The 24,234-nt window shown below is 43.6% G+C and overlaps 2 protein-coding genes across 7 annotated transcripts in view; one reads left to right on the top strand and one right to left on the bottom strand.

Annotated features, from left to right (window-relative positions):
* LOC115456559 (claudin-16-like) overlaps positions 1–9,437 on the bottom strand; it is a 63,117-nt gene extending 53,680 nt beyond the window's left edge. For 4 of the 6 annotated variants that reach the window (XM_030185722.1, XM_030185716.1, XM_030185721.1 and 1 more), the window contains exon 1: positions 720–1,393. The gene's annotated coding sequence lies outside the window, so the exon portion shown is untranslated. Of the gene's footprint in view, positions 1–719; positions 1,394–9,387 lie in introns of those variants that run through there. The other 2 variants (XM_030185717.1, XM_030185719.1) reach the window with 2 other exon arrangements.
* Positions 9,438–11,285: 1,848 nt separating this feature from the next.
* On the top strand, positions 11,286–13,347 carry HES2 (hes family bHLH transcription factor 2). Its single transcript, XM_030185666.1, has 4 exons — positions 11,286–11,439; positions 11,552–11,647; positions 11,778–11,865; positions 12,572–13,347. The coding sequence occupies exons 1-4, from the start codon at positions 11,341–11,343 to the stop codon at positions 12,880–12,882; spliced, it is 594 nt and encodes a 197-aa protein (XP_030041526.1). The 5' UTR covers positions 11,286–11,340; the 3' UTR covers positions 12,883–13,347.
* Positions 13,348–24,234: the final 10,887 nt, after the last annotated feature.

The following is a 24,234-nucleotide window of genomic DNA, read 5'->3' as shown; positions in this document are numbered from 1 at the left end:
GCTTGATTTACAATGCAGTTTCTCTAACAAATAAATATTATTGCACAAATATGTAATATAAGTTTGATTAATAGTTCTCCATCTTTCTTTCAGCTGAATATTCAACAGCCCTGCTTCAACTATATGTGAATAAAAATGTCCTACAACAGCTAGTAGGATCTTTTCCAGGCATCCACTGGACTCTGAAAAATCTTCTCTTTCTCATTCTCAGTTCAGTAATGAAACGAAACCATTACAATTGTTTAAAGGGCACCTCTTCCCTCCCCCCCCCCCCCCCCCCCCCAACACTTACACAAAATGGGAAAAGCGCTGGTGAAGCACTTTAGAAATGCAGGAAGCCATCATTACTGATTTCAGTTTAGCTCTTCTTCCGCTCCCTTGATAAGCAATTTCAGATTGATAAATGCTCGATGTGAGAATTGTAAACGTTTTCATCGTCTGACAGTTGCATGGCAAGGAATGCGCTTTTGCAGCCCTTGCTACAATCCTGTTTCAAGTACTCGCAAGATTTATCTTGCAAACATAAGCCATTACTTCTGACGTACAGCAGTAATACGCGTTTGTCCCGATAATATTTTCCGTTTTAGACGGCCCCATTTTCTCCAACTAGTTTCTTCCATTCTTCAGCTAAGACAAACCCACATGGAAAACAAAAACAAAAAGAAAGCTAAAGTTACTCGCTGAGAAAAAAAAAAACCCCTAGGAACCATTTTTCTTACCTTTTATCCGTTCGTCACTCCGTTCTAGACTTCTTTTACTAGTCCTACGTCTTTCTCCCTTGAGTCCTGTTCTCTGAAATAAAAAGAAACATTGAGAAAGAAGAAAGGGTTCGGGGGGAGAAAGAAAGAGAGATAAAGAAAAAGGAAGAAGGGGGAAAAGACTAAAAGAAGGAACAAAAGGTTAAAGAGAGACAAAGTCAGGAAAGGAAGATAAAAAGAGGCAAAAGCAGATGGAAGAATAAGAAAACAGAAGACGAGACAAAAGCGAAAGAGAGACGGAATGAGAAACACGAGGAGGGGGAGGGGAGGCTGCTGGAAGTCCGGGCTGGAGAGGCTCTAAGTGGCGCGTGCTGCTCTCGTGCTCCACTGCGCATCCAGCACTTAATGAAATGAACTCAATTCAAATGCCACCCCACCAGCAATCATATGTAATTTACTGCAGGAAAAAAGGTCGGTCTGTGGAAGAAGTCGATTTACCAGCCCCGAAACAGAGCATTTGTCAACCCTGCAATACAAAAAGAAGGGAAAAAATGGTTAATTAGAGGAACACAGTGGCTAAAATGTAGGTAGCTCGGATTTTTATTCTTTCAGGTTTCCAGGTTTCTTGCATATCACGAATTGTGTCCTACCACTAAAATGCCAAAAAGGGAAAAGAAATTTGAACCATAGTAGGCAATGCACGGAAGACTTCTTTGAGAGTGGCACAGCCAATATGATAGAGGTGGGAGGTTCCAAGGGAGCAACCTTCAATCCCCTCCCCCATTATGCTCCTGGAGCCTAGGATGGCACATATCTCTGAAAAGTATTCTTCTCCCATAGCAGATGTTGAATGCAGGTTAAATGGCTTACATTTTGGCTTGGAAAGCTTTTTCATTGTCTTCTTTATTAGATTAAAAGCTTGTATGTTGTTTTTTTTTAAATCAGATTCCCCCCTCTCCCCCCCCAACACACACAGAGTAGCTTAAACATTTGCCCCACCAACTACAATATGCTAAGTTTATATAACATAACAAACATAAAAAAAACAAATCCTTCTGTTTTGCTAGAGGTGAATATTTATAATAATAATAATAATAATAATAATAATAATAATTATTATTATTATTATTATTATACCCGAGAGTGTCTAATATTCCTCACAATGATGCACTCCTGCTGTCCTTTCTTCTATTTTTACATTTTGAGGGCTGTAACTCCCAATGGATTCTGAAAGATGTGATACTGTTTTCCTATTTGTTAAGGATGCTGATAGATTTTTTTCAATTGTGGAAATAAAAAGATAGTATAAGATTTGGAACAGCACAAAAAAATGTAGGTTTGACATACACAATTCTGTGAATTTTACAAAAATGTGTATTTTAACCTGGTCTGTCACTTACAGTTGTGCTTTAAGTCAATGCATTAGGGAAGAGCATTTCACAATTCCATAACATTTTCCTTATGAGATATAAATTTAGTATCTGAGTCACTTTTTTTTTGCCTTCTCTATCCTATTTCTTAATAAAGATTCATTTCAATTGGTATTTACATTCCACTTTTACCTGGAGAGTGGATCAAGGTGGATTACATTATCCTAAAACCAATAAACAGTATTATAAAATAAAAACATCCCCTTCCCAAGAAAAAATTAAAACAGCATAATGACCAGATGTAAAACATCACTGACTCTATGAAGAAACAACCCTTCATTTTTTTTTTTGTTACATTTGTACCCCGCACTTTCCCACTCATGGCAGGCTGTATGCGGCAGGCAATGGAGGGTTAAGTGACTTGCCCAGAGTCACAAGCAGCTACCTGTGCCTGAAGTGGGAATTGAACTCAGTTCCCCAGGACCAAAGTCCACCACCCAAACCACTAGGCCACTTGAGATTCTACATGGAATGTTGCTATTCCACTAGCAACATTCCATGTAGAAGTCGGCCCTTGCAGATCACCAATGTGGCCGCGCAGGCTTCTGCTTCTGTGAGTCTGACGTCCTGCATGTACGTGCCGGACGTCAGACTCACAGAAACAGAAGCCTGCGCAGCCTTCTACATGGAAGGTTGCTAGTGGAATAGCAACATTCCATGTAGAATCTCCAATAGTAGCAACATTCCATGTAGAATCTCCAATAGTATCTATTTTATTTTTGTTACATTTGTACCCTGCACTTTCCCACTCATTGCAGGCTCAATGCGGCTTACATGGGGTAATGGAGGGTTAAGTGACTTGCCCAGACTCACAGAAACAGAAGCCTGCGCAGCCTTCTACATGGAATGTTGCTAGTGGAATAGCAACATTCCATGTAGAATCTCCAATAGTATTTATTTTATTTTTGTTACATTTGTACCCCGCGCTTTCCCACTCATGGCAGGCTTAATGTGGCTTACATGGGGCAATGGGGGGTTAAGTGACTTGCCCAGAGTCTGGTAGCGTGCTCAGAAAGGAGAGGGCGAATTTTGGCGATATTATAGAGGAAGAAACGACAGGTTTTAGCAATCTGTTGAATATGTGCAGAGAAGGAGAGGGAGCAGTCGAAGATGACCCCAATGAGTTGAGTCGGCATTGCTGCGTGGCTTTGTAAACAGGGGGTTAGTCACTGCTGATGTTATTCTTGGATAGTCAAAGCTGAGCCACGTCCAGGCAGTGGCATTGAATATGTGAGTTTATGAGGCTGGCTATCCCTTATGTGGTTAAGTGAAGCACTTAACCACCTAAGCAACACCACATAAAGACAGGACTGACATTTATGCAGTCCAGTTTGGCCACTTACTACTACTACTACTACTACTTATCATTTCTATAGCGCTACTAGACGTACGCTGCGCTGTACACTTGAACATGAAGAGACAGTCCCTGCTCGACAGAGCTTACAATCTAATTAGGCCAGACAAACAGGACAAACAAGAGATAAGGGAATATTAAAGTGAGGATGATAAAATAAGGGTTCTGAACAAGTGAATAAGGGTTAGGAGTTAAAAGCAACATCAAAAAGGTGGGCTTTTAGCTTAGATTTGAAGACGGCCAGAGATGGAGCTTGACTTACCAGATCAGGAAGTCTATTCCAGGCATATGGTGCAGCAAAATAAAAGGAACGGAGTCTGGAGTTAGCAGTGGAGGAGAAGGGTGCAGATAAGAGAGATTTACCCAGTGAACAGAGTTCCCGAGGAGGAATGTAGCGAGAGATGAGAGTGGAGAGGTACTGAGGAGCTACAGAGCGAATGCACTTATAGGTCAGTAAGAGGAGTTTGAACTGTATGTGGAAACGGATAGGAAGCCAGTGAAGTGACTTGAGGAGAGGGCTAATATGAGCATAACAACACTGGCGGAATATTAGTCGTGCAGCAGAATTTAGGGGGGTCTTCACTAAGCTGCAGTAGCAATTTTAGATCACGGTAGGTCAGCTGGCGGTAAACGCTGAGGTGGGTGTCTTGACATTTACCTCCAGCTGATTTCTACCATGAGCTAAAAACGCTACAGCAGCTTAGTAAAAGACCCCTTTAGGTAATTAAGGATTCCTTTTATTGACATGCTAGAAAGTGGCCAGCACTGCAGTTAGCGTGTGGGTTTGCCACATGCTCCAGCCACTTTCTACCTTGGCAGAAAAATGGCTGCGGTCCCCATTTGCGTGTGGCCATTACCACTGGGAGCCCTTACCGTCACCTACGTAGGAGGCAGTAAAGATTGTCACGCTACTCCTGTGCTAATTGGGTAGCGTGTGGTAATGTGCCTGATTAGCACAGGCACGCCTTCTCTCTGCCTCCAGATACACCTCCCAAGGCAAAAAATAAAACCTATTTTTTACCATGAGAGTAGCGTGCGCTGCTGCCCAAACTACCGTGGGATGCCTCAGCGTGTCCCACAGTAGGGTCCCCCCCCCCCCCCCCGGCACAGCACTTCCCCCCCCCGACACGGTCCCCACCTGCCTACGAGCTTCATCTATCTGCAGCGCTGCTGTAAAGAAGAAATCGCTTCGTCGGCCCTTCCCTCACTCACTGTGTCCCGCCCTCTGACGTAACTTCCTATTTCCTCAAGGGCGGGACACAGTGAGTGAGGGAAGGGCCAACGAAGCGATTTCTTCTTTACAGCAGCGCTGCAGATGGGAACTGTGTCGGGGTGGCGCTTTGCCGGGGGGGGTGTTGATGCCGGTGGGGGGTGTTGTGTTCGTCTGCACCCGGGGGGGGGGGTGCAGCGGTGATCCGCCCCAGGTGGCAGCCACCCCCGCTACGCCACTGCAGCTAAGCCATAATGTGCCTTACACAATAACTCGAGCTAAGCTTCAGTAAAAGACCACCTTAGAGAAGCTTGATTTTATTTATTTATTTGTTGCATTTGTAGCCCACATTTTCCCACCTATTTGCAGGCTCAATGTGGCTTACATAGTGCCCTAATGGCGATTGCCATTTCCAGAATGAGAAATACAGAGTGATATTGCATTAAAGTTCATAAGTGACAGAGTTAATTAAGCAATCAAGTATTAAGAGTTCTGTTTTGACCAGTTCTGGTATAAGTTTCGTTGTCTGGTGTTTAGGATGGATCATTGTGGTATGCTTTTTTGAACAGATTGGTTTTTAGTGATTTACAGAAGTTTGCTAGTTTGTGCGTTGTTTTCAGGATGTTTGGTAGTGCATTCCAGAGTTGCATGCTTATGTAGGAGAAGCTGGATGCATATGTTGATTTATATTTTAGACCTTTGCAGCTAGGGTAGTGGAGATTCAGGTATGTGTGTGCTGACCTTTTTGTGTTCCTGGTTGGTAAGTCTATAAGATCTATCATGTAGACTGGGGCCTCGTCGTGAATGATTTTGTGAACCAGGGTACAGATTTTCAACGCAATACGTTCTTTAAGTGGGAGCCAATGTAGTTTTTCTCTTAGGGGTCTGGCACTCACTGTTCTACTATTCTGCATTTTCAATCAAGTATTGAATCAGAAACAAATAGGGGAAGCAGGCAAACAAGGTAGCTCTTAACCTGCTGCCTGCCTACTGTCTTTGCCTGTGCCTGGATTACTCTCTTGACCTGCTGCCTGTCTACTGACTTTGCCTGTACCTGGATTACTCTCTTGCTTGCTTGCTGCCTGCCTACTAACTTTGCCCGTACCTGGATTACTCTCTTGACCTGCTGCCTGCCTACTGACTTTGCCCATACCTGGATTACTCTCTTGACCTGCTGCCTGCCTATTGACTTTACCTGTGCCTGGATTACTCTCTTGCCTGCTGCCTGTCTTGCCATCACGTTCACCACCCCGCTTCCTGCTCTGTCTTGTAAGCCCTGCAGGCCGCCCGCACCTAGGGACTCAACCTCTGGGGAATGACGGTCAGCGCAAGTGAAACCTGGGGTTGTCTGGCCACCAAGCAGAACCTGGTCCGAGTACCAGGCTCAGCAGCACTCTACTTGGTGCAAGAACTCACAAGTCTGACAGAGGGAGGGGAAATTAATGGTCACACCATACAGTCTACCAGGTATTGACCTGACTATTTAGGATAGGCAGGTCACAGGACCCAGGACCCAGGAGAATCTGGCTTATGTACATGTTTTGTGGTTTGCATGGTGTATCTGTGGTTAGTTAAGAGATCTGTGGCTCTTTACATTTCACCATCAACTTTATCACAAATTGTGAATTCTATTATGTGGAAAGATATCAGACCACAGCTTGATTATGGAGGAGTTGCATTGGCTACCAATAAAGCAGAAAATCAGTTAAGCCCTAGGAATTGTGATATGACTATTTGAAGCAGTCAAGCCTGAAGTATTTTGTAGACTTATTGATATGCTATCAGCCATATAAGTCCCTTCTTCATCACAATATATAGTACTTTCTGTTTCATGTCTACTAGGGTAAACTTAGGCTATCAATGTACTTCTTCAGTTATTTGATAAGGTATATTCTCACCTATCTGGTCACACAGCTGATATGGTCTCTACTTTATGGAATTCAGTTCAGTAAAACATTCACTGGGAATCTTGTTTGTTTTTTTTAAATAAAGAAATTGAAATTTGAACAATTCCTTGCCTGATCTTATTGCTGGGTTTGGTTTTCTGGGATCATGAGTGGGATTCAGTTCCCTATGTTAATGAGGAATTGGCAGAGTACTAAAGTCTGTGTTTTTGATTGTGTTGACTTTTAGAAAGATCTTAACTTTGTATTTGTTATCCACCAACTGGGCAAACGCCTTTGACGGTACTATGTAAGCCACATTGAGCCTGCGAATAGGTGGGAAAATGTGGAGTACAAATGCAACAAATAAATAAATAAATCTTTGTTTCTTATTAATGGGTTATGGAGTGCCAGGCTGCTGGCAGGTGGGATAATCTGTCCCTCTCAGACCTTATCCCCACCCTCCTCCCCCACAGCATGAATAGACAGACACCTTAATATGGGTTCAGAAAGGCCACAGATTTATTAAAGCATTCCCAAAGTATAAGAAACAGCACCCAAGCAATACGAGCCTTGCTCTATCTGCCCTAGCCCCTTGCCTCCTCTCAAGGCTTGTGGCTACTTCGGTCTCAGGAACCCGGGCACCTACCCTGCTGCCCAAGCTAGGCTCCCCTTCTGCGAGTGTCAGTCACCGGTCCGGTGAAATGGGGAGCCTGCCTTGCCAACTGGCCATTGCCCCCAGCTAGTGGATAGTGTCCTAAGACCTGTTTGCTTTACATGAAGACCCCCTAAGTAGGTCAAGGCTTAGGGGTTAATGCCCCAGACCAAGGGTAGCAGAGCTAGTCCAGGTTCCCCACTTTTAATCAACAAGCCATCTGATTCCCCACAATTGACTAAAACAATATATGTTTCTGGTGTGAAAGATATGGAAACAGAAGGGAGTCTAGAAAGTAGTTGATCCTATTTGAATGTTATTCCCTAACATAATAAAAATTCAAAATATAAATAATAACGTTCTTGCGTGTTAATGAAGGACCCAGAAATTCTCACCAACCTCAGGATTTTCAGGATCATCGATGAACTTGCACCTCTGAAATTAGGTTTATGAGAAATTTAAATAGTTAAGATTAGATTCAGGATTAAGACTTGAATTGGTAAAAAGGATGGAAGTCAACTGAACAAAACTGATATTAGAATACCATACGTTTAATTCCACTTTAACTGAATGCAATTCTTCAGTTCTTACATTCTCTCCTTTAAACTGCTAAAACAGTACAGAACAGATTTCAAAAACAACATACCGTGCAGACAAAACAAGACGAACACTTAAAACCACTTTATCTCAGTAAGTTTAATTTTGTTACCTCCACTATCTTATATAATAAATGTTTTTGGAGTTAGAAACTACAGCTGACACCAGCTTTCTTTGAGATTTTATCAATAGAAATCAAACAAAATAAAACATGGAAAAGAAAATAAGATGATACCTTTTTTATTGGACATAACTTAATACAGTTCTTGATTAGCTTTCGAAGGTTGCCCTTCTTCCGCAGATCGGAAATAAGCAAATGTGCTAATCAAGAAATGTATTAAGTTATGTCCAATAAAAAAGGTATCATTTTATTTTCTTTTCCATGTTTTATTTTGTTTGATTTCTATTGATAACCTTAAGAGTGGACTAACACGGCTACCACACTCCTCTACTTTGAGATTTTAAGAAGGGGTTTTCCCCGTTCGCTTTCTGATTGACTTCAATTAGTGACCCTCAGAGCAGTCTTTCCACAAAGACTAACTTACAGATCATCACTTCTTCAAAAGTGTGCTTAGCTTTTAGAGAGATGCATTGTACAAGTAGGGAAGAAGGACGCGTATATTCCTGCAATATAACCTACCTCCTAAAATACTTGGTTTTAAACACAAAAACTCCGCCAGGGTGTCCCCAGTCCCCCTCGTTCCGCAAGATCCCGTGACAGAGAGAGAAAGAGCCAACGAGTCTTCAATTTCTCAGCACCCTATCAATATTTCCCCAGAATAAACCCAGCAAGGACTCCCAGCCCTGCAAACCTCGTTCACTTGCCTTCTTTTTCGAATGCATTTTCTTCATTACTTTATATAAGAATCTCATTTAAAACAAATACAGGTGAACATTGACAAACGATCAGATACAAAAACGGACACTCTTAACAACTACGTCCAGCAGCCCACGTTCATTTCAGGATTTATCACAAGTTACGCGGATTTCGTCTGGTTGTAAGAACCCGTTGATAAAACAAAATATCTATAAAGAGCGATACCTAGAAATGGAACAAGATTTTTTTTCTAGCTAGAGATATACTGTAGCTCGTCTATGCTTTACCTTTTCTTCCCTCCATCTCCCTCCCCCCACCCTTTAAAACTAATCTCCTATATTTAAGCAAAGGTCTCTTGTGTCACTGTCGTACACAGATGGCTCACCAACGCCAAAATCGCTTTTAGAACACAATAGAGATCCAGAAGGAAACGTTAATATGAAATTTGGGCAACAAGTTTGGGGTTTGCGACGCGTGTGCTCTGGCTGCGGAAGACGACCTAACAATGGGGGTCCCGGGGGGATTCCATGGCGCGTGCTTCAAACACTGATCTACTTGCATGCTGCACGGGAAGTGGAAGACAGCACGGGACAGCCCAAATTTAAGAAATTTAGTTCTCAAATATTCACTCTCTACTACTATCTGCTACCGCAGAAATCAAAAATACCAAATACTCACTAAACATTCACCGAATCAACAACTCCTGATAGCATGAATCACCGCAGTATTCAGTAGATACTCACAGATCTGCGGACAAGCTTCATTCTTTGTACGCTGGAAACAGTTTAGAATCTGTGAATGTCAAAATGTATTGCTAAAACTCTGAGCCCTTATTGTTTCAAAGAGCTGCATTTATGGAATTATAGTACTGTGCAACGTATTTAAATGGCTAATAAGAAGTATGTTATGTGTGAGGAAAAACTGGAAACACGAAAATAATTATTTTCTGTTAAACAATCACATTCTTCTGTTTGATTTCATTTAGTGGCATTGTTATTTACACAAGTCACTCTTACATGTTTTTATCCTTATGATCCCAGTCTGGTTATAGCAGATGCCTAATTTATAAATGAGAGCATTGTAGCTTGGGAAGCCAAATGGCTTCCTAGACAGGTATCCACAGTACTCCATATGATCCCCAAATAAAGCCAAATTGTTAGCAAACGCATATTATAATTCTGTAATGTGTTGCCGCCAAAATACAAGCTTTTGTGAGTAGACCAATCTATCGTCTTGAACACCTGATCACCAAGCACACATAGAAGCTTTGGAGATAATGGATATAGATCTACCCAAGCACAATATTAGTGGGGGGTGGGGCGGACAGATAGACTTGGGTGGGGGCGGAGATGGACCCCCCCCCCCCCAAAGTCTAAAAACAAAACATGTAGCATTTTTCACAGATGGGGGTACAGACGCCAATAATGTTTAAAATAATGAAATCGTAACTGAAATTTAAATTAATCCTCTGTGGCAAAGGGTTTGAAAAGTTTCCGAAATTAGCATCTCAGAAAAAAAAAGGCTCCGCAAAGTGGAGTGGGGGAGGGGAGGTCTGGCGAGCAAAAGAAGCCCACGTGGACCGGCTGCTGGCGCGTGCCTGACGCATGCAATGCAAAGCAAACCCAAGCCACAGTGCACTGGTCGGTGCAGGACAGGGGCAAGCCTAAAAGACCCCAAATCTAAACTCTGTAAGGGTGGAAGGCAGCAGTATTCAATTTAATAACACTTTCAGGTCATCTTTTGTTTTTAAATGGTAAACTTGTTTGCGAAAACATAAGCTAACACCATCAATGTGGCTCTGAAAACCTTATCCCCCACTTTCAGGCAGATGTGTGCAGCTTCGTTTGGGAAAAAAAAAACCCAAAACAACCCTCTGATGTAATCAAAGCTGAGAAAAAGACCAGCAACTACTTGCTAAAGGTTTTAGGTTGGTTTCGGAGTTTTGCCCGGGCATGTTTACTTAGACCAGAATACGTTCTTTTCTGCTATATTTCTAGGCTTCTTTTGCTAGCTTTCGTTATTATTATGTTTTTTAACGTGTAATTTGTTCAGCTTTACTAGTTTCCCATTTTAAGTTGATGAGGGGGGGAATTGGCCAGAAGGGTGATAAATACAATACACAATTTAATTTGAATTGGTGAATATTTTGGTCTAAACCTTTCTTTGCAATTTGTCATAGCACTTTGATGATCGTAGGCTTTGTGTTAATCAATACTTACCATTTGCAGGTTTCATCCCCTTTCAGCATTGTGAAAAACAATTTTTTTTTTTTAAATTAGATATAACAAATGAGTGTATGAAAAAGTCCAGCAGAAGTTTCTTTGCTGCAAATAGCGTGGCCATATAAACTGAATGGAGTAAGGATTATTGTCTCCTGTCATGTAGAGAAAAGATTGAAAAACTGATGGCTGGAATTATACATTGATTATTTACGTAACCAGGTCTGAATTTCACCTCCTAATGAGATAACAGCCCTGAGCAGATGGTTATTATAAGCAGCTCACAACGGGAAAAAAACATTAGAAAGATCCCATCCCAGAGGAGTCGAGGCGTCCCAAACATTGTTGCACAATGATCGGAGGAGGAGCTGAGCTTAGCAGAGTCCATAAAACGCCGGAACCGAGCGAGGCGAGAGCTAGTCCGCTTCTGGCAGCCAAGAGCAACCCGGATCTTGAATTTCCCAACTCCTCTGAACCATGTCTCCCCGTCTTACGGTCTCTGAAGCGCCAGCCCAGGGTTGCCCTAGCAAGGGTGGCGCCTCCAAGCGATCCGGGCAAGCCAGTGAGCTGAGAAAGGTGAGCGCAGCCTCCCCTTGAGTTGCCCTCTTTGCCCTCCTTTCCTCGCCATTGCCCCTGATACTTGTTCTGCTTGTCCGATATTAACCCAGAGCTCCCCCTTCTCTTGCAGACTCTGAAGCCGCTGATGGAGAAGCGCAGACGAGCTCGAATCAACGACAGTCTGAATCAGCTGAAAACTCTGATCTTGCCTCTGGTCGGAAAAGACGTAAGTTTCGGCTCTGCTTTCGATGGCCGAAATCGTAAAAGTTCGCAGATAATCAGTCTAACCTTGCTCTAAAAACACTGAAAGGACAAAATATTAATTCTTTACTGGTTGCATTTTTTGTCTTTTTCAGAACTCTCGATACTCTAAGCTGGAAAAAGCTGATATACTAGAAATGACGGTGCGATTCCTCCAGGAGCTTCCTCCCATCCACCTGCAAAGTAAGTACCAGAGTTCACATTTGTTTTCGATCTACAGGAAAAGGAAGCAATAATTTAGAATATGTTATGATCGTGCATTATTTAATGTTATAGTGCAGTGATGGTAGAAAACTGGTCAGCAACACTAATCAAAATTAATTCTAAGTTATGTTTTATGAACTTTTGGAGTGAACCGGGTAGACCTGAAGAGTCTGTTTACACTTTCCAAAAATACTAGGACTAGGGGGTCATGAGTTGAAGTTACAAAGTAGTAAATTTTAAAACGAATTGGAGAAAATGTTTCTTCACTCAAGGTGTATTCAAACTCTGGAATTCGTTGCCTGAGAATGTGGTAAAGGTGGTTAGCTTAGCAGAGTTTTAAAAAGGTTTGGACGGCTTCCTAAAGGAAAAGTCCATAGACCATTATTAAATTGGACTTGGGGAAAATTCACTATTTCTGGGATAAGCAGCATAAAATGTTTTGTACTTTTGAGGGATCTTGCCAGGTATTTGTGACCTGGATTGAACACTGTTGGAAACAGGATGCTGGGCTTGATGGACCTTTGGTCTGTCCCAGTATGGCAATACCTATGTACTTATGCTTCTAAAATGCTTTTGCGTTGTGAAAAGAAATATCAATTTGACCTAAGTAAATGGCTGTCTGTACTATAATAAACGTGCCAATGGGTTTTTTTTTTTTAATGAACCTGAATTTTTCCCTTCACAGATTCCTCAGACAGTTACAGAGAAGGATACAGTGCTTGCATGAGCCAGCTTAGCAGCCTTATAGCCAGAAATCACCTGCTGGACAGCGACACTTGTGGTCAGCTTCTGGACCACCTGCAGCGATGCTCTGAGCGCCCCAATTGCCAGGACTGCAGTAGCCCGAAGTCGAAAGACCCTAGCCACAGCTCAAGGATTGTGCCACGCCTCAACGCGAGGGCGGAGGCCCCCTCCTCATCCGTCAATTTCCAGCACCTCCACCGAACTTTACCCATCCATCAGACCTCCAATGGTTTCATCTGGAGGCCCTGGTAGACCCTCAAGAAGGCTCTTTGTTGAGGACTGTATAAAACTGTATATAAGATCGCAACTTGAAACTATGTAAATATTTATTTTTGAACTAAACATGATTAGATGTAGCCTTTAAGAAGTGATTTCAGTGGGAGGTGTTTTCTTTTTAGACAAGAATATACCCTTTCTTGTTTTGTACAAAACCTGAATCAGGAAACAACAAACATGGTTGGCTGAAACAGATCTTCACTGTTAATATTTAGTCCTCAAATGGGTTAAATAGATGGGGTTAAATTAAAGAGAAAAGCGGAGCCCCGGTAAACCCAAAGGGTTCATTTAGTATGCTAATAGCATGTTTAAAACAATGACTGGGGAGTTGTGCAAAAAAAAAGCAGCTGTGTATAGAAAAAATTATTTGTTATTTTCATCTGGCACTTTTTAATTGTATGTATTATATTTTGTTATGAAATTTTTTTAAAATAAAAGATAAAACCATTTGATGTACGTGAAATTTTATTTTACTGGAAATACAATTTTGGGTATTATATATTGTGACAATTCTAGTCACCTCTCTTAGGGACTCTTTTACGAAGTGGTGGTAAGCTCAACGCGAGCTTACTGCTCGCTAAAAGGGACCTACTGACGGGCTACCACAGCAGCCCAATGGCAGTTCCCTCCTCTAGCGTGTTCCGTTTCTGGTGCTGCAAAAATATTTCAATTTATGTAGCGTCAGTGTGTACCCGGTGGTAAAAGTGCAGTGCCGCATAGTGCCACGTTACCACCGGGTTAGTGAGGGAACCCTTACCACCACCTCAATGGGTGGCAGTAAGTTCTCCCCTCAAAATGGATGTGCAGCAAGTGGTTCATTTGCCGCATGGCCATTTCTTTTAAGAAAAGGTAATCAATAGAAATTAAAACATGGAAAATATAAGACAATACCTTTTTTTTATTGGACATTACTTAATACATTTCTTGATTAGCTTTCGAAGGTTGCCCTTCTTCCTCAGATCGGAAATAAGCAAATGTGCTAGCTGACAGTGTATATAAGTGAAAACATTCAAGCATTACTATGACAGTAAAATAGATACCATTGGAGATTCTACATGGAATGTTGCTATTCCACTAGCAACATTCCATGTAGAAGGCTGCGCAGGCTTCTGTTTCTGTGAGTCTGACGTCCTGCACGTATGTGCAGGACGTCAGACTCGCAGAAGCCTGCGCGGCCACATTGGTGATCTACAAGGGCCGACTTCTACATGGAATGTTGCTAGTGGAATAGCAACATTCCATGTAGAATCTATAGAAATCAAACAAAATAAAACATGGAAAAGAAAATAAGATGATACCTTTTTTATTGGACATAACTTAATACATTTCTTGATTAGCTTTCGAAGGTTGCCCTTCTTTGTCAGATCGGAAATAAGCAAATGTTGGTAGATGACAATATATATAAGTGAAACATCAAAGCATTTCAGTGACAGTCGGGATGAGGGTGGATAGGTGAGAGACAGGAAGAGTCGAGTGGATGAGGGACAGGGAGATATGCATGTCACGCGTGTGGGGCAGCACTTTACAAAACCAGAACACTGTACCAGTGATTTCATGGTAAGAATCCTGAAAGAGAACTTTAAAACAATACAGGAACATAAGATTGATTAAATATTTTAACACCCACGAGACAGGACTTAACAAAGATCTGGGTTTTCTAGCCCATTATAAACCATAAAATTGTACTGCTTTGTCACCCTCCTGTCTCCATGCATAGCTCCCTGTCCCTCATCCACCCGACTCTTCCTGTCTCTCACCTATCCACCCTCATCCCGACTGTCACTGAAATGCTTTAATGTTTCACTTATATATACTGTCATCCATTGGAGCCGACTCTGTGGGTGCTTTAGCACCCCCCAATATTGAGAAAATTCCTTGTATGTGTCCAGGGAGGGGTTATTTCCATTGGTCTTAGCACCCCCAATAATTTTGAAAAGTTGGCTCCTATGCTGTCATCTACCAACATTTGCTTATTTCTGATCTGTCGAAGGGCAACCTTCAAAAGCTAATCAAGAAATGTTATGTCCAATTAAAAAGGTATTTAAAAAATTTTTTTGTTACATTTGTACCCCGCGCTTTCCCACTCATGGCAGGCTCAATGCGGCTTACATGGGGCAATGGAGGGTTCATCTTTCATCTTATTTTCTTTTCCATGTTTTATTTCTATTGATTACCTTTAAAAGTGGACTAACGCGGCTACCACACTTCTCTAAGAAAAGGGAAACCTGCAGGGTACCTCGGCATACATGAAAACACACTCCGATGCCAATGCAGGCCCCCTTTTGCTGCACCTTTGTAAAAGGACCCCTTAGCCGCTCCAACTCCAGCACTGAGAAAGGAAAAAAAAATCCGGATCTTAATCCGACCCAATTCTCACACCAAAATGTTCAAAACCCACAAGGTCCCCAAAAAAGGTGATGGCCTTTAATACGGAGGAGCAAAAACCTAGTCCAGAAAACCTGTTTATTTGTATAAAGTCTTTGTGGCACAGCCATAAACCTGTTCTTGTGCCTTCTTTTCTTCCCCCCTTCCCCCTCCAGCTGAGCCAGGTGCAGCTCAGCAGGATTCAGGGAGAAGTCCCCAAAAAAGGCCAGCGAGCTACATAGTGAGCAGCCGTTCATAATATGGTGGCTGCCATGCGGTAGCTCCCTGGCCTGTGCTGTCCTCCCCTTCCAGCTTCGCCACCTGGGATGGAGTGACGTCACTGGAAACTCCGGCAGTGGTGGTGGGGGGGCAGGCTCTTAGCCATTAGTGCAAAACGAAATAAAGAGCCACCGAGGAGGGAGGGGGGCTCTTTGGCAGCGAGCAGCAGATTGTTTAAAGCGTCACACCCCCCCCCCCCCCCCCGGCTTGTGGCGGAGGCACCCAAGCCTAGGAGGTGCTGGAACAGCATGCGGAAGGGAGTTTGGACGCTTGAGGCAAGGACAGGAACACTCACTGGTGGCAGACTAATCGCCTAGCTGGCTCTAAGCGGCAGGTGGAATGCTAGACTGGGGTGCAGTTGAAAGCAGATGGACACGCAGCCACGCTGGAGGAGGAGATATGGCTGGCCGGCAAACGGAATAGTGAGTCATGCTCCCTAGCTAGAAAGGCATGACAAGGAAGGGAAGCTTCTATAACTAGAATTCAAGGCTGGGGTGCTTCCTAGGGGTTATGTTAAGGTGTTCTAATAAAGCTGTGGCCATTTATTCCCCAAACGAAAACTTGCTTCTTGCTCAGTTATTGTCTGCCTGATATGTGTAGGCCAGGGCCGAGTGTGTGTGGAGCCTGCCTATGTTAAAAAACAACAACACACGTTTTCCCAGAAACCCCTATAACAAAAGTAAAAGTTCCTATGAACCAATCACTTTCTGACACAGTCTTTCAACAAAAAGAAGGTACACTAGGGGAAGGGGGTTGAGGAAGAAAGGGGGGAGATACTAGACCATGGCTGAGAGAGGGGGAGTTGGTAAAGAGATTGTGAAGGGAGAGATGTTGGGCAGGGGGCCTGGGGGCATCATCTCACCCTTGCCTCAGGCGGAAGACTGCCTTAGGTCGCCCCTGCTAAGACAGATCATTTTAGCACAGTTTCCATTTAATGCAGCGGTAAAATAATCCATCTTAATGATAGTCCATGTTGATAACTTCCCCCCTTACTGTGATGATTCAAATGACATATTATGCAACCAATCAGATGATCTGTGGCTTGTTTACTACAAGACTGCTCTTGGAAGTCCTAGGAAAAACATATCATACAATCATAATTATTATTAGTATTATTATTATCCACAGTTCACAAAATACACAGCCAATGTTGGACAATTTTCATCTTCATGGTTCAAGTCCTACCCAGGGAATTGGGAATCATGAAGTAATGTCTAACTATAATGTATGAGATGTCCAACAGTGCCACTATCTATGTAGTTGGACAGTCCTAATTTATTCTGAGTCCTTGTGGTATTGTACCCAGTGTCCCAAAAACAATCGGTACCACTGTTGATTTTTTTTTCCAAATCCTTGCAATTTCTATTTGCAAATCTTGGTGTTTTATGACCTTTTCAAATTCCTTCTCTTCCACATTACTGTCTTTCAGAATGGCTAGATCAATAAAACCAACACGGTTCTTTTCAGCGGGGTATTATATTCCAGGTGTCGGTCAGTTTGGATTTTGAAGTCCCATAAAATGTTTGCTTAGTCATTTTCAATAACTTTACCTATAATTTCATGCTTCCAGTAGTTTGTATTGACTGGGAATCCATATTGTTTTGCATAAGAAACAATACCATATTTTGCTCGCTTGATCACATCTGGTTCTATAGTCAGTCTGTGCATCCAGTTAAACACGATGAACTGTTTCATCTTTGTCTTTGCATCGTTGCTGATCATTTCTATTTTGCCTTGATGACATTTGTGCACAGTGCTTGTACTTGGGCAGCAAATTATTATTATTATTATTATGATTTTATATATATCGAAATGATTGTAAATAATAATAATAATTCAGTCTTCATATAGAATCCTAGGTCAGGGTACTTTATAACAAATTATATACAGATACAATGAGGTCCTGTTCAAGAAAGCTTACAATCAGTACCTCATGCACTGGGAAATAATCAAGTACATAAGAACATAAGTATTGCCATACTGGGAAAGACCAAAGGTCCATCAAGCCCAGCATCCTGTTTCCAACAGTGGCCAATCTAGGTCACAAGTGCAGAAACGCAAATAGTAGCAACATTCCATGCAGAACCCCAAAGAATAGCAAGATTCTAGAATTCTAAAGAATAACAAGATTCCATGCAGAATTTCAAAGTGTAGAAACATTCCATGTAGAACCCCAAAGAGTAGCAAGATTCCATTCAGAATCCCAAGTATATAAGTGCTGCCATACTGGGACAGACCGAAGATCCATCAAGCCCAGCATCCTGTTTCCAACAGTGGCCAATCCAGGTCACAAATACCTGGCAAGATCCCAAAAAAGTACAAAACATTCTATACTGCTTATCCCAGAAATAGTGGACTTTCCCCAAGTCCATTTAATAATGGTCTATGGACGTTTTCTTTAGGAAGCTGTTCAAATCTTAATGGAAAGGGTGGTAAACCCGTATCTGAATTCAAGAAAGCTTGGGACAAGTACATAGGATCTCTACGGGAGTGAAAGGGAGAGTAGCTGGCATGGATGGGCTGACTGGATAGGCCATATTGTCTTTATGTGCATGCCTTTTTTCATGTTTCTATGAAATGTCATCATCTACTGAATCAAAGGCAGCAGAACATCTCTTTGGTTCAATGGTCCAAACCAGTCCTGCCCCCCCCCCCCCCCCCACTCTCTAGTTGCTGAGGCTGTGTTGGGTAAAATATTGGTGGGGCCATAGCTCCTGTGGCCCACCCCATTCCACTGCTTATGCACTGAATAAAGAACTTTTGTCAGAGTTTTAATCAGTTAGGTAAGTGTTCTGATAGTTATGTAAACAAGCTTTCCCATTTTGGGGAAAGATTTTCAGAGATTTGCTTTTTGTGATTATTACTGGCACCTGTGTATTTAAGTTGAAATGTAATCATTCGCAAATATTTTGAACTGCAGTATATGAAAGTCATTAGAATGCTTTAAGTAGTAATGAAAGGCCCGAGAGCTTGTCTCGACGGGCCCAGTTAAACGAGGGCTGGGCCCGTTCGGGAAGGCTCTGAGGGCGGGGGGGGGGGGGGAGAAGAGCATGTGGTTATGGGGGTGGGGGGTTGTGTTTGGATGGAGAGCACGAGGGCAGCTGGGATTGGTCAGCTCAATAGAAGCTGACAGCCCAGACACGATACAGGCAGCTGATTGGAGAATAGGTTGCCGGGGGGGGGGGGGGGGCAGTGGAAAGGGAATAAGGGCTCTGCTTCCTCCGAGGCTCAGGGCGTCGTCTGATCCTCGGAGGCAGTTTTCCCTCCCTCCCACCCTCGCATGTACTGGATGTGAGGAGGCTTATCGGTGTGGTGTTGTAGATGTTGTTTTTCAGTAATGGCGTTGGAGTTTGTCGCAGCGGCAAAAAACCCGAGCTACAGGAGCAATGGCTCATGGGGAGGGCTGAGCCAGCTCATTAAGATGGGTCGGGTGACCCGGAAGAATGTGTGGAGGTCCACACCGGCCAGGGCTCTTGCTGTGAAGGCGGAGTCGGAAAGGTGAAGAGTTGCGGTGACAGCCGGAAGAGGAAGTTGCTGCTTTGCTATCATGGTGCGCGGCGGAGGGGGCAACTGTTTGTGTTTTTATTATGACAACTGTAGCTCGGGGGTGGGGGTTATCCTATACGGATGTTAATTGGAAGTTTAAATGTTAATAAATCAAGCTGCGGCCTATGGTTATCCCACAACTGTGTGCAAAAGAGTTATTGATTGAAAGAGTACAGGGGGGAAGTGGGGACATGCCTGGTAGAACGGGTCCCTGCTCCAAGGTTTATCTGTTTGTGGACAAACATGATAAAGTAAAATATCAAATGTAAACAAGGAAAGAAAGAAGAACGAACTCAGGAATAATGTTGTTGGCTTTGATTTTACAGTTCATTACTTGGATATCATGAAATCATGCTTCAGTGTCTTGTTCATTGATCAAGATAGATAGAAAGACTTATTTAGTAACTCCAGACTATTATAAACAACAATCGGTGTGGGACGTCAGACTCACAGAAGCAGAAGCCTGCGCGGCCACATTGGTGATCTGCAAGGGCCGACTTCTACATGGAATGTTGCTAATAGCAACATTCCATGTAGAATCTCAAATAGTAGCAACAGTGGAGGAGTGGCCTAGTGGTTAGGGTGGTGGACTTTGGTCCTGAGGAACTGAGTTCGATTCCCACTTCAGGCACAGGCAGCTCCTTGTGACTCTGGGCAAGTCACTTAACCCTTCATTGCCCCATGTAAGCTGCATTGAGCCTGCCATGAGTGGGAAAGCGCAGGGTACAAATGTAACAAAACAAAATAAAACTCATTGCAAACGTAAACCACTTTGATTGTTACCACAGCAAGGAGGTATATCAAATCCCATCCCCTTTCCCCTTGATAGGACCTAGGTAGATCAGCAGTTGGTCCCCCATCATAATATAAGTGCATTTCAAATCTCATGCAAATGGGGCTCTGCATAGTTTTTGACTGCGGAGGAAAACTGGCAGAAGAAGTAGCTAGTAAGAAGCACTGGTTATTGATGCCTCCCGATGACTGGAGGACAACGTGCGGGGAGAAGAGATAGATCTCTTCTGGCAGCGGCGGCTTTGGTACCCCCTTCCCCTCCCCAACTCTTCTTTCTACCAGTAGCTGACTTACCAGTGCAGCAGTATACCTTGGGAGCCTTTGAAATAGCACATCTGCGAGGATCTCTCATAAATGTTGGAGCCCTAGGCAGGTGCCTAGTTTGCTCTGCCTGAATTCTGCCCGGAAAGCAAATAATGTGGAATGAGGTTAACTACACCTCTTGAGGTGGCGCTACCTGCTCCACATTATCTGCCACATTAGTTAACATGTGATAACATCTCCATTAACTGTATGGTGCAATACCTGCCCATTCTCCACTCCCTTCTGCATTCGCTGAATGTGGCAATTAGCACACGCTAACAGTTAACAACATGTTGCATTCATTGTTAATGTGGCAAAATGCTGTTACTGGATGGAAATTCCTATGCTGAATAAGCTAATGTCACTTGGTTTATATGAATCTAAGCAACAATTAAAGGTTCTCAAAGGGTTGGCCATGTTAGTCCGGTGTTATACAAAGGGCAGAAGAAGGAGGCACCTTATAGACTAACCGACTTATTGAGGCATGAACTTTCATGGAGCAGATGCATTTGACAAAGTGGACTCTAGCCCTCAAAAGCTTTAATAGTTAAAGGTGGCTGTCTTTCAATTTCTAGATCTACTTCTATTGTTTGTCTTGGATCTGGTATATTATCGCAGCACACCAGCAAACCCTGCACCCCAGGTTAGAACAAGTCTTAAAAGCACTTTGACTGACCAACATTGGAGAACTCTATCAGACCTATGAATGTGAGATTAAACGTTCCCTGAGTTCTTAAGGTTTCACCTTAAGATCTTCTCTAGAAATATTTGGCGGAAGTTATACAAGTTCCCGTGGATTGCCTTTCATCAATACAGCACATTTATTATGAAGAAACATTTGGAATCTGGAGAAATAAAATTTGGACTCATTGGATCTGCTACCAGAATCGGTGGTGAGTTCCAGAACATTTTGTGCAACAGTAAGAGAGACCACGGGTAGCAGTGCCGAGAGAGATTTTGTTTTTTCCTTAAATATTATTTTAGAAACAGGAAGATGATGGTTTTTCCAGATGTGTCTTGGGAGACCCAGATGTGGTAGAGGCAATTTTTATTACTCTGTCCGGGGGTTCTCCACTTGGGGGCTTCCTTCTACCTAAAGTTTTCTTGTACACGTATTATTAATTAACAGGCTGTTAAGTATGTTTTTTTTTTTGTAAACCTTCATATTTGATTTGTTTTTTTTGGTTACGAAAGGGTACCTGGAGAGGATTCATCCACTGGGACATCATAGGAGATGTAGAGTGAATATGACAAAAATGGGAAATTCCTGTTTCAAGAGAAGTCAGGTTACTCTGAAACTAATACCCCTGATACTATGATTTGGTTGAATGGTTCCTGATGAAGCCCTATTGTGGGTGAAACGAATCGGGCCCCGTTGAAAGAGAAAGAAAATCAGCAGTTATGCTGTGGGGTAGTCAAGCCAGCGTTTATTGAGCTAAGTGAAAGTAGACCATGTTGTTGCTTGAAATGTTTTTGACTCAGTTATTTTAGGAATAACTAGCCGTTGAGCCCGTAAAAACGGGCTAGTAAAGGAAGGGGGGGTTTGAAAGGCCCCCCCGCGGAGTCCCCTCCGCCACCCCTCCTCCCGGGCCGGGTACCTGGCTTCATTATTCAAACCGCCGGAACGCAGCACACAGCTCATCTGAGCTGCCGTTGGCCTTCCTTCTTCTCTGTGTGTGTTCCGCCTTCGTGTGACATAACGTCGGCGAGGTCGGGACACAGGCAGGTAAGGAAGGCCAACGGCAGCTCAGATGAGCTGTGTGCTGCGTTCCGGCGGTTTGAATAGCGAAGCCAGGTACCCGGGCCGGGTGGAGGGTGGGTGGTGGTGGCGGCGACTCCGGGTGGGTGGGGGGAGCGGTAGCGGCAACCCTGGGGGGGAGCGGTGGCGACGGCGGTTCCCTCACTCGCAAGTGCGCAGGTTCCCTCTCTGTCATGCCCCTGTCATCACCTATTGATGCGGGGGCGGGACAGAGAGGGTCTCTACTGCGCATTTGTGAGTGAGTACGCCTCTTGCCATTTATATGTTTGATGGTTAAGTATCGGCAGTTTAAATGAAATAAATAGGGAATATATACCCCATGAAAGAAATCTGATCACGGACACAAAATCTTGTTGACTAGACCTTGGCGGGAGCCTTGGTTTCTGAGGGTATTTCCCATTTTTATCATATTCACTCTACACAGCCTGTTGGATTGTGTCAGGCTGTTATTCAGTCTTTACTGTATTCGTTTACCTATTTTTGATTAACAGCCTGTACTGTTGTTTTTCGAGTACAAGGAGAACATAGGAGATGACATGTGGTCAATTTTTGCATTATTGTAATTATTTATGGTGGGCTTGAGCGGCATGACGAATGTGGCCACATATAACATGGCAGCAGGCCACGCTCAGTGCCAGCAACTTGCTCCACCCTCTTATTATATACCTACCTCCCCTCTGCCTGCAGAGCCTCCGAGCCCATGCAGTGACATCATGGGCATCCCTATGAGTTGATTGGAGGATGCTGTGGGGCGGGGGCAGAGCTAAAGTTATTACCAAGGGACCAGCGTAAAGAGAGCTATGGGATAGCAGTGGGTCCTCTTTAACTACCTCTTGGCTGCGTTACCACCCTCCCTCCCCATCAGCTAGTATTATTTCATATACTGTCTCATTGTATTTTGCACAATCTAGGTCAGGATGCAATTGGTAACTGGTTTGGTTACTTGGGATTTGTAAATCTTCCATCTTGCTCTGCTTGTCGAAGATGGCGGGGGCACCCAAGCCAAATAAGCATCCTTGGATCAAAAAGCAACAAAGACATGATATTGGCTGTGAATCACGGATCTGGAACATCACTGAGTGGATAACGTCAGTGGCTGTGCATGGCGGACATGGAGTTGTTAAACTCCACAGCTTGGAAAACTCGATGTATTACGTGACCTAGCTGGTGAGTGGCATGGCGGGTCACAGCTTGGCTAGATGGCCTCGCAAGGCGGGGAGGTGGTGATAAGGGCTGTTTGATTAATGGCTCAGGTGCCCTCCAAATTGTGTGGTTTGTTGATCTAATAAAAGCTGTGGGCTACGATTCTTCCAATCCTGAGTATGACTGGTACTCTTCTCCACCACCGCCAACTCCAGACTCTGCCCTTGCTGCCTCGCCTCACCCTATGCCTGGAATAAACTCCCTGAGCCCATACGCCAAGCCCCCTCCCTACCCGTCTTCAAATCCTTGCTCAAAGCCCACCTCTTCAATGTCGCTTTCGGCACCTAACCATTGTACCTCTATCCAGGAAATCTAGACTGCCTCAATCTTGATTGGCTGCACTTTTTGTCCTTTAGATTGTAAGCTCCTTTGAGCAGGGACTGTCCTTCTTTGTTAATTGTACAGCGCTGCGCAACCCTGGTAGCGCTTTAGAAATGTTAAATAGTAGTAGTAGTATTGTATATGCTACAGTACGTGTATTGAGTCAAGTGGCATGGGTGTGTATGGCCAGCCTATGTTATTCACTCAGTATCTCCCTAATGATACTGGGTCCTTTCTATTGTGGACGTACTAAAAAATGTACCCTACTGATTCCTTCCTTCCTACCTACCTACTCAGCATTTCTGTAAAAGTACTTGTTGCTTGGTTTGTAACATAAATGAATAAAAAAGTTTCTGATTTGAAACACGGCTGGTGGCTGATGCCCACCCCAACCCAAAACTGCCCTCATTAACTGGAGACTAGTAATCACACCAGCATTTTGCAAGAATTCCACCATCTCTCTTCTCTCTCTCTCTCTCTCTCTCTATATATATATATATATATAATTCTCACCTCCAACGTTCTGTCCTGCCTGGGACTGTGGCTCCTTTGGTCTGCTAGGCACCATCATGACGTGTGCCCCTCACGCCCCTCCCACCGAGTTACAGACTCCGCCCTCCCTCCGATTTCAACACTCCCCTCCGCGTTACGGACCCCTGGACTCCCCTGCCGCGACCCCCTCGACCACCCTTCCAGACGAAAACACTCTCCCGCCTCCATCGCGTAACTGTGCTGACGGGGGACCCCAACCCCTGACAGCC

This window comes from Microcaecilia unicolor, chromosome 13 (genome assembly GCF_901765095.1).
Source record: "Microcaecilia unicolor chromosome 13, aMicUni1.1, whole genome shotgun sequence".
In the NCBI taxonomy this organism is placed as follows: Eukaryota; Metazoa; Chordata; class Amphibia; order Gymnophiona; family Siphonopidae; genus Microcaecilia; species Microcaecilia unicolor.
Note: the sequence above shows the minus strand (reverse complement) of the source record. Positions and strands in the feature narration are given on the sequence as shown.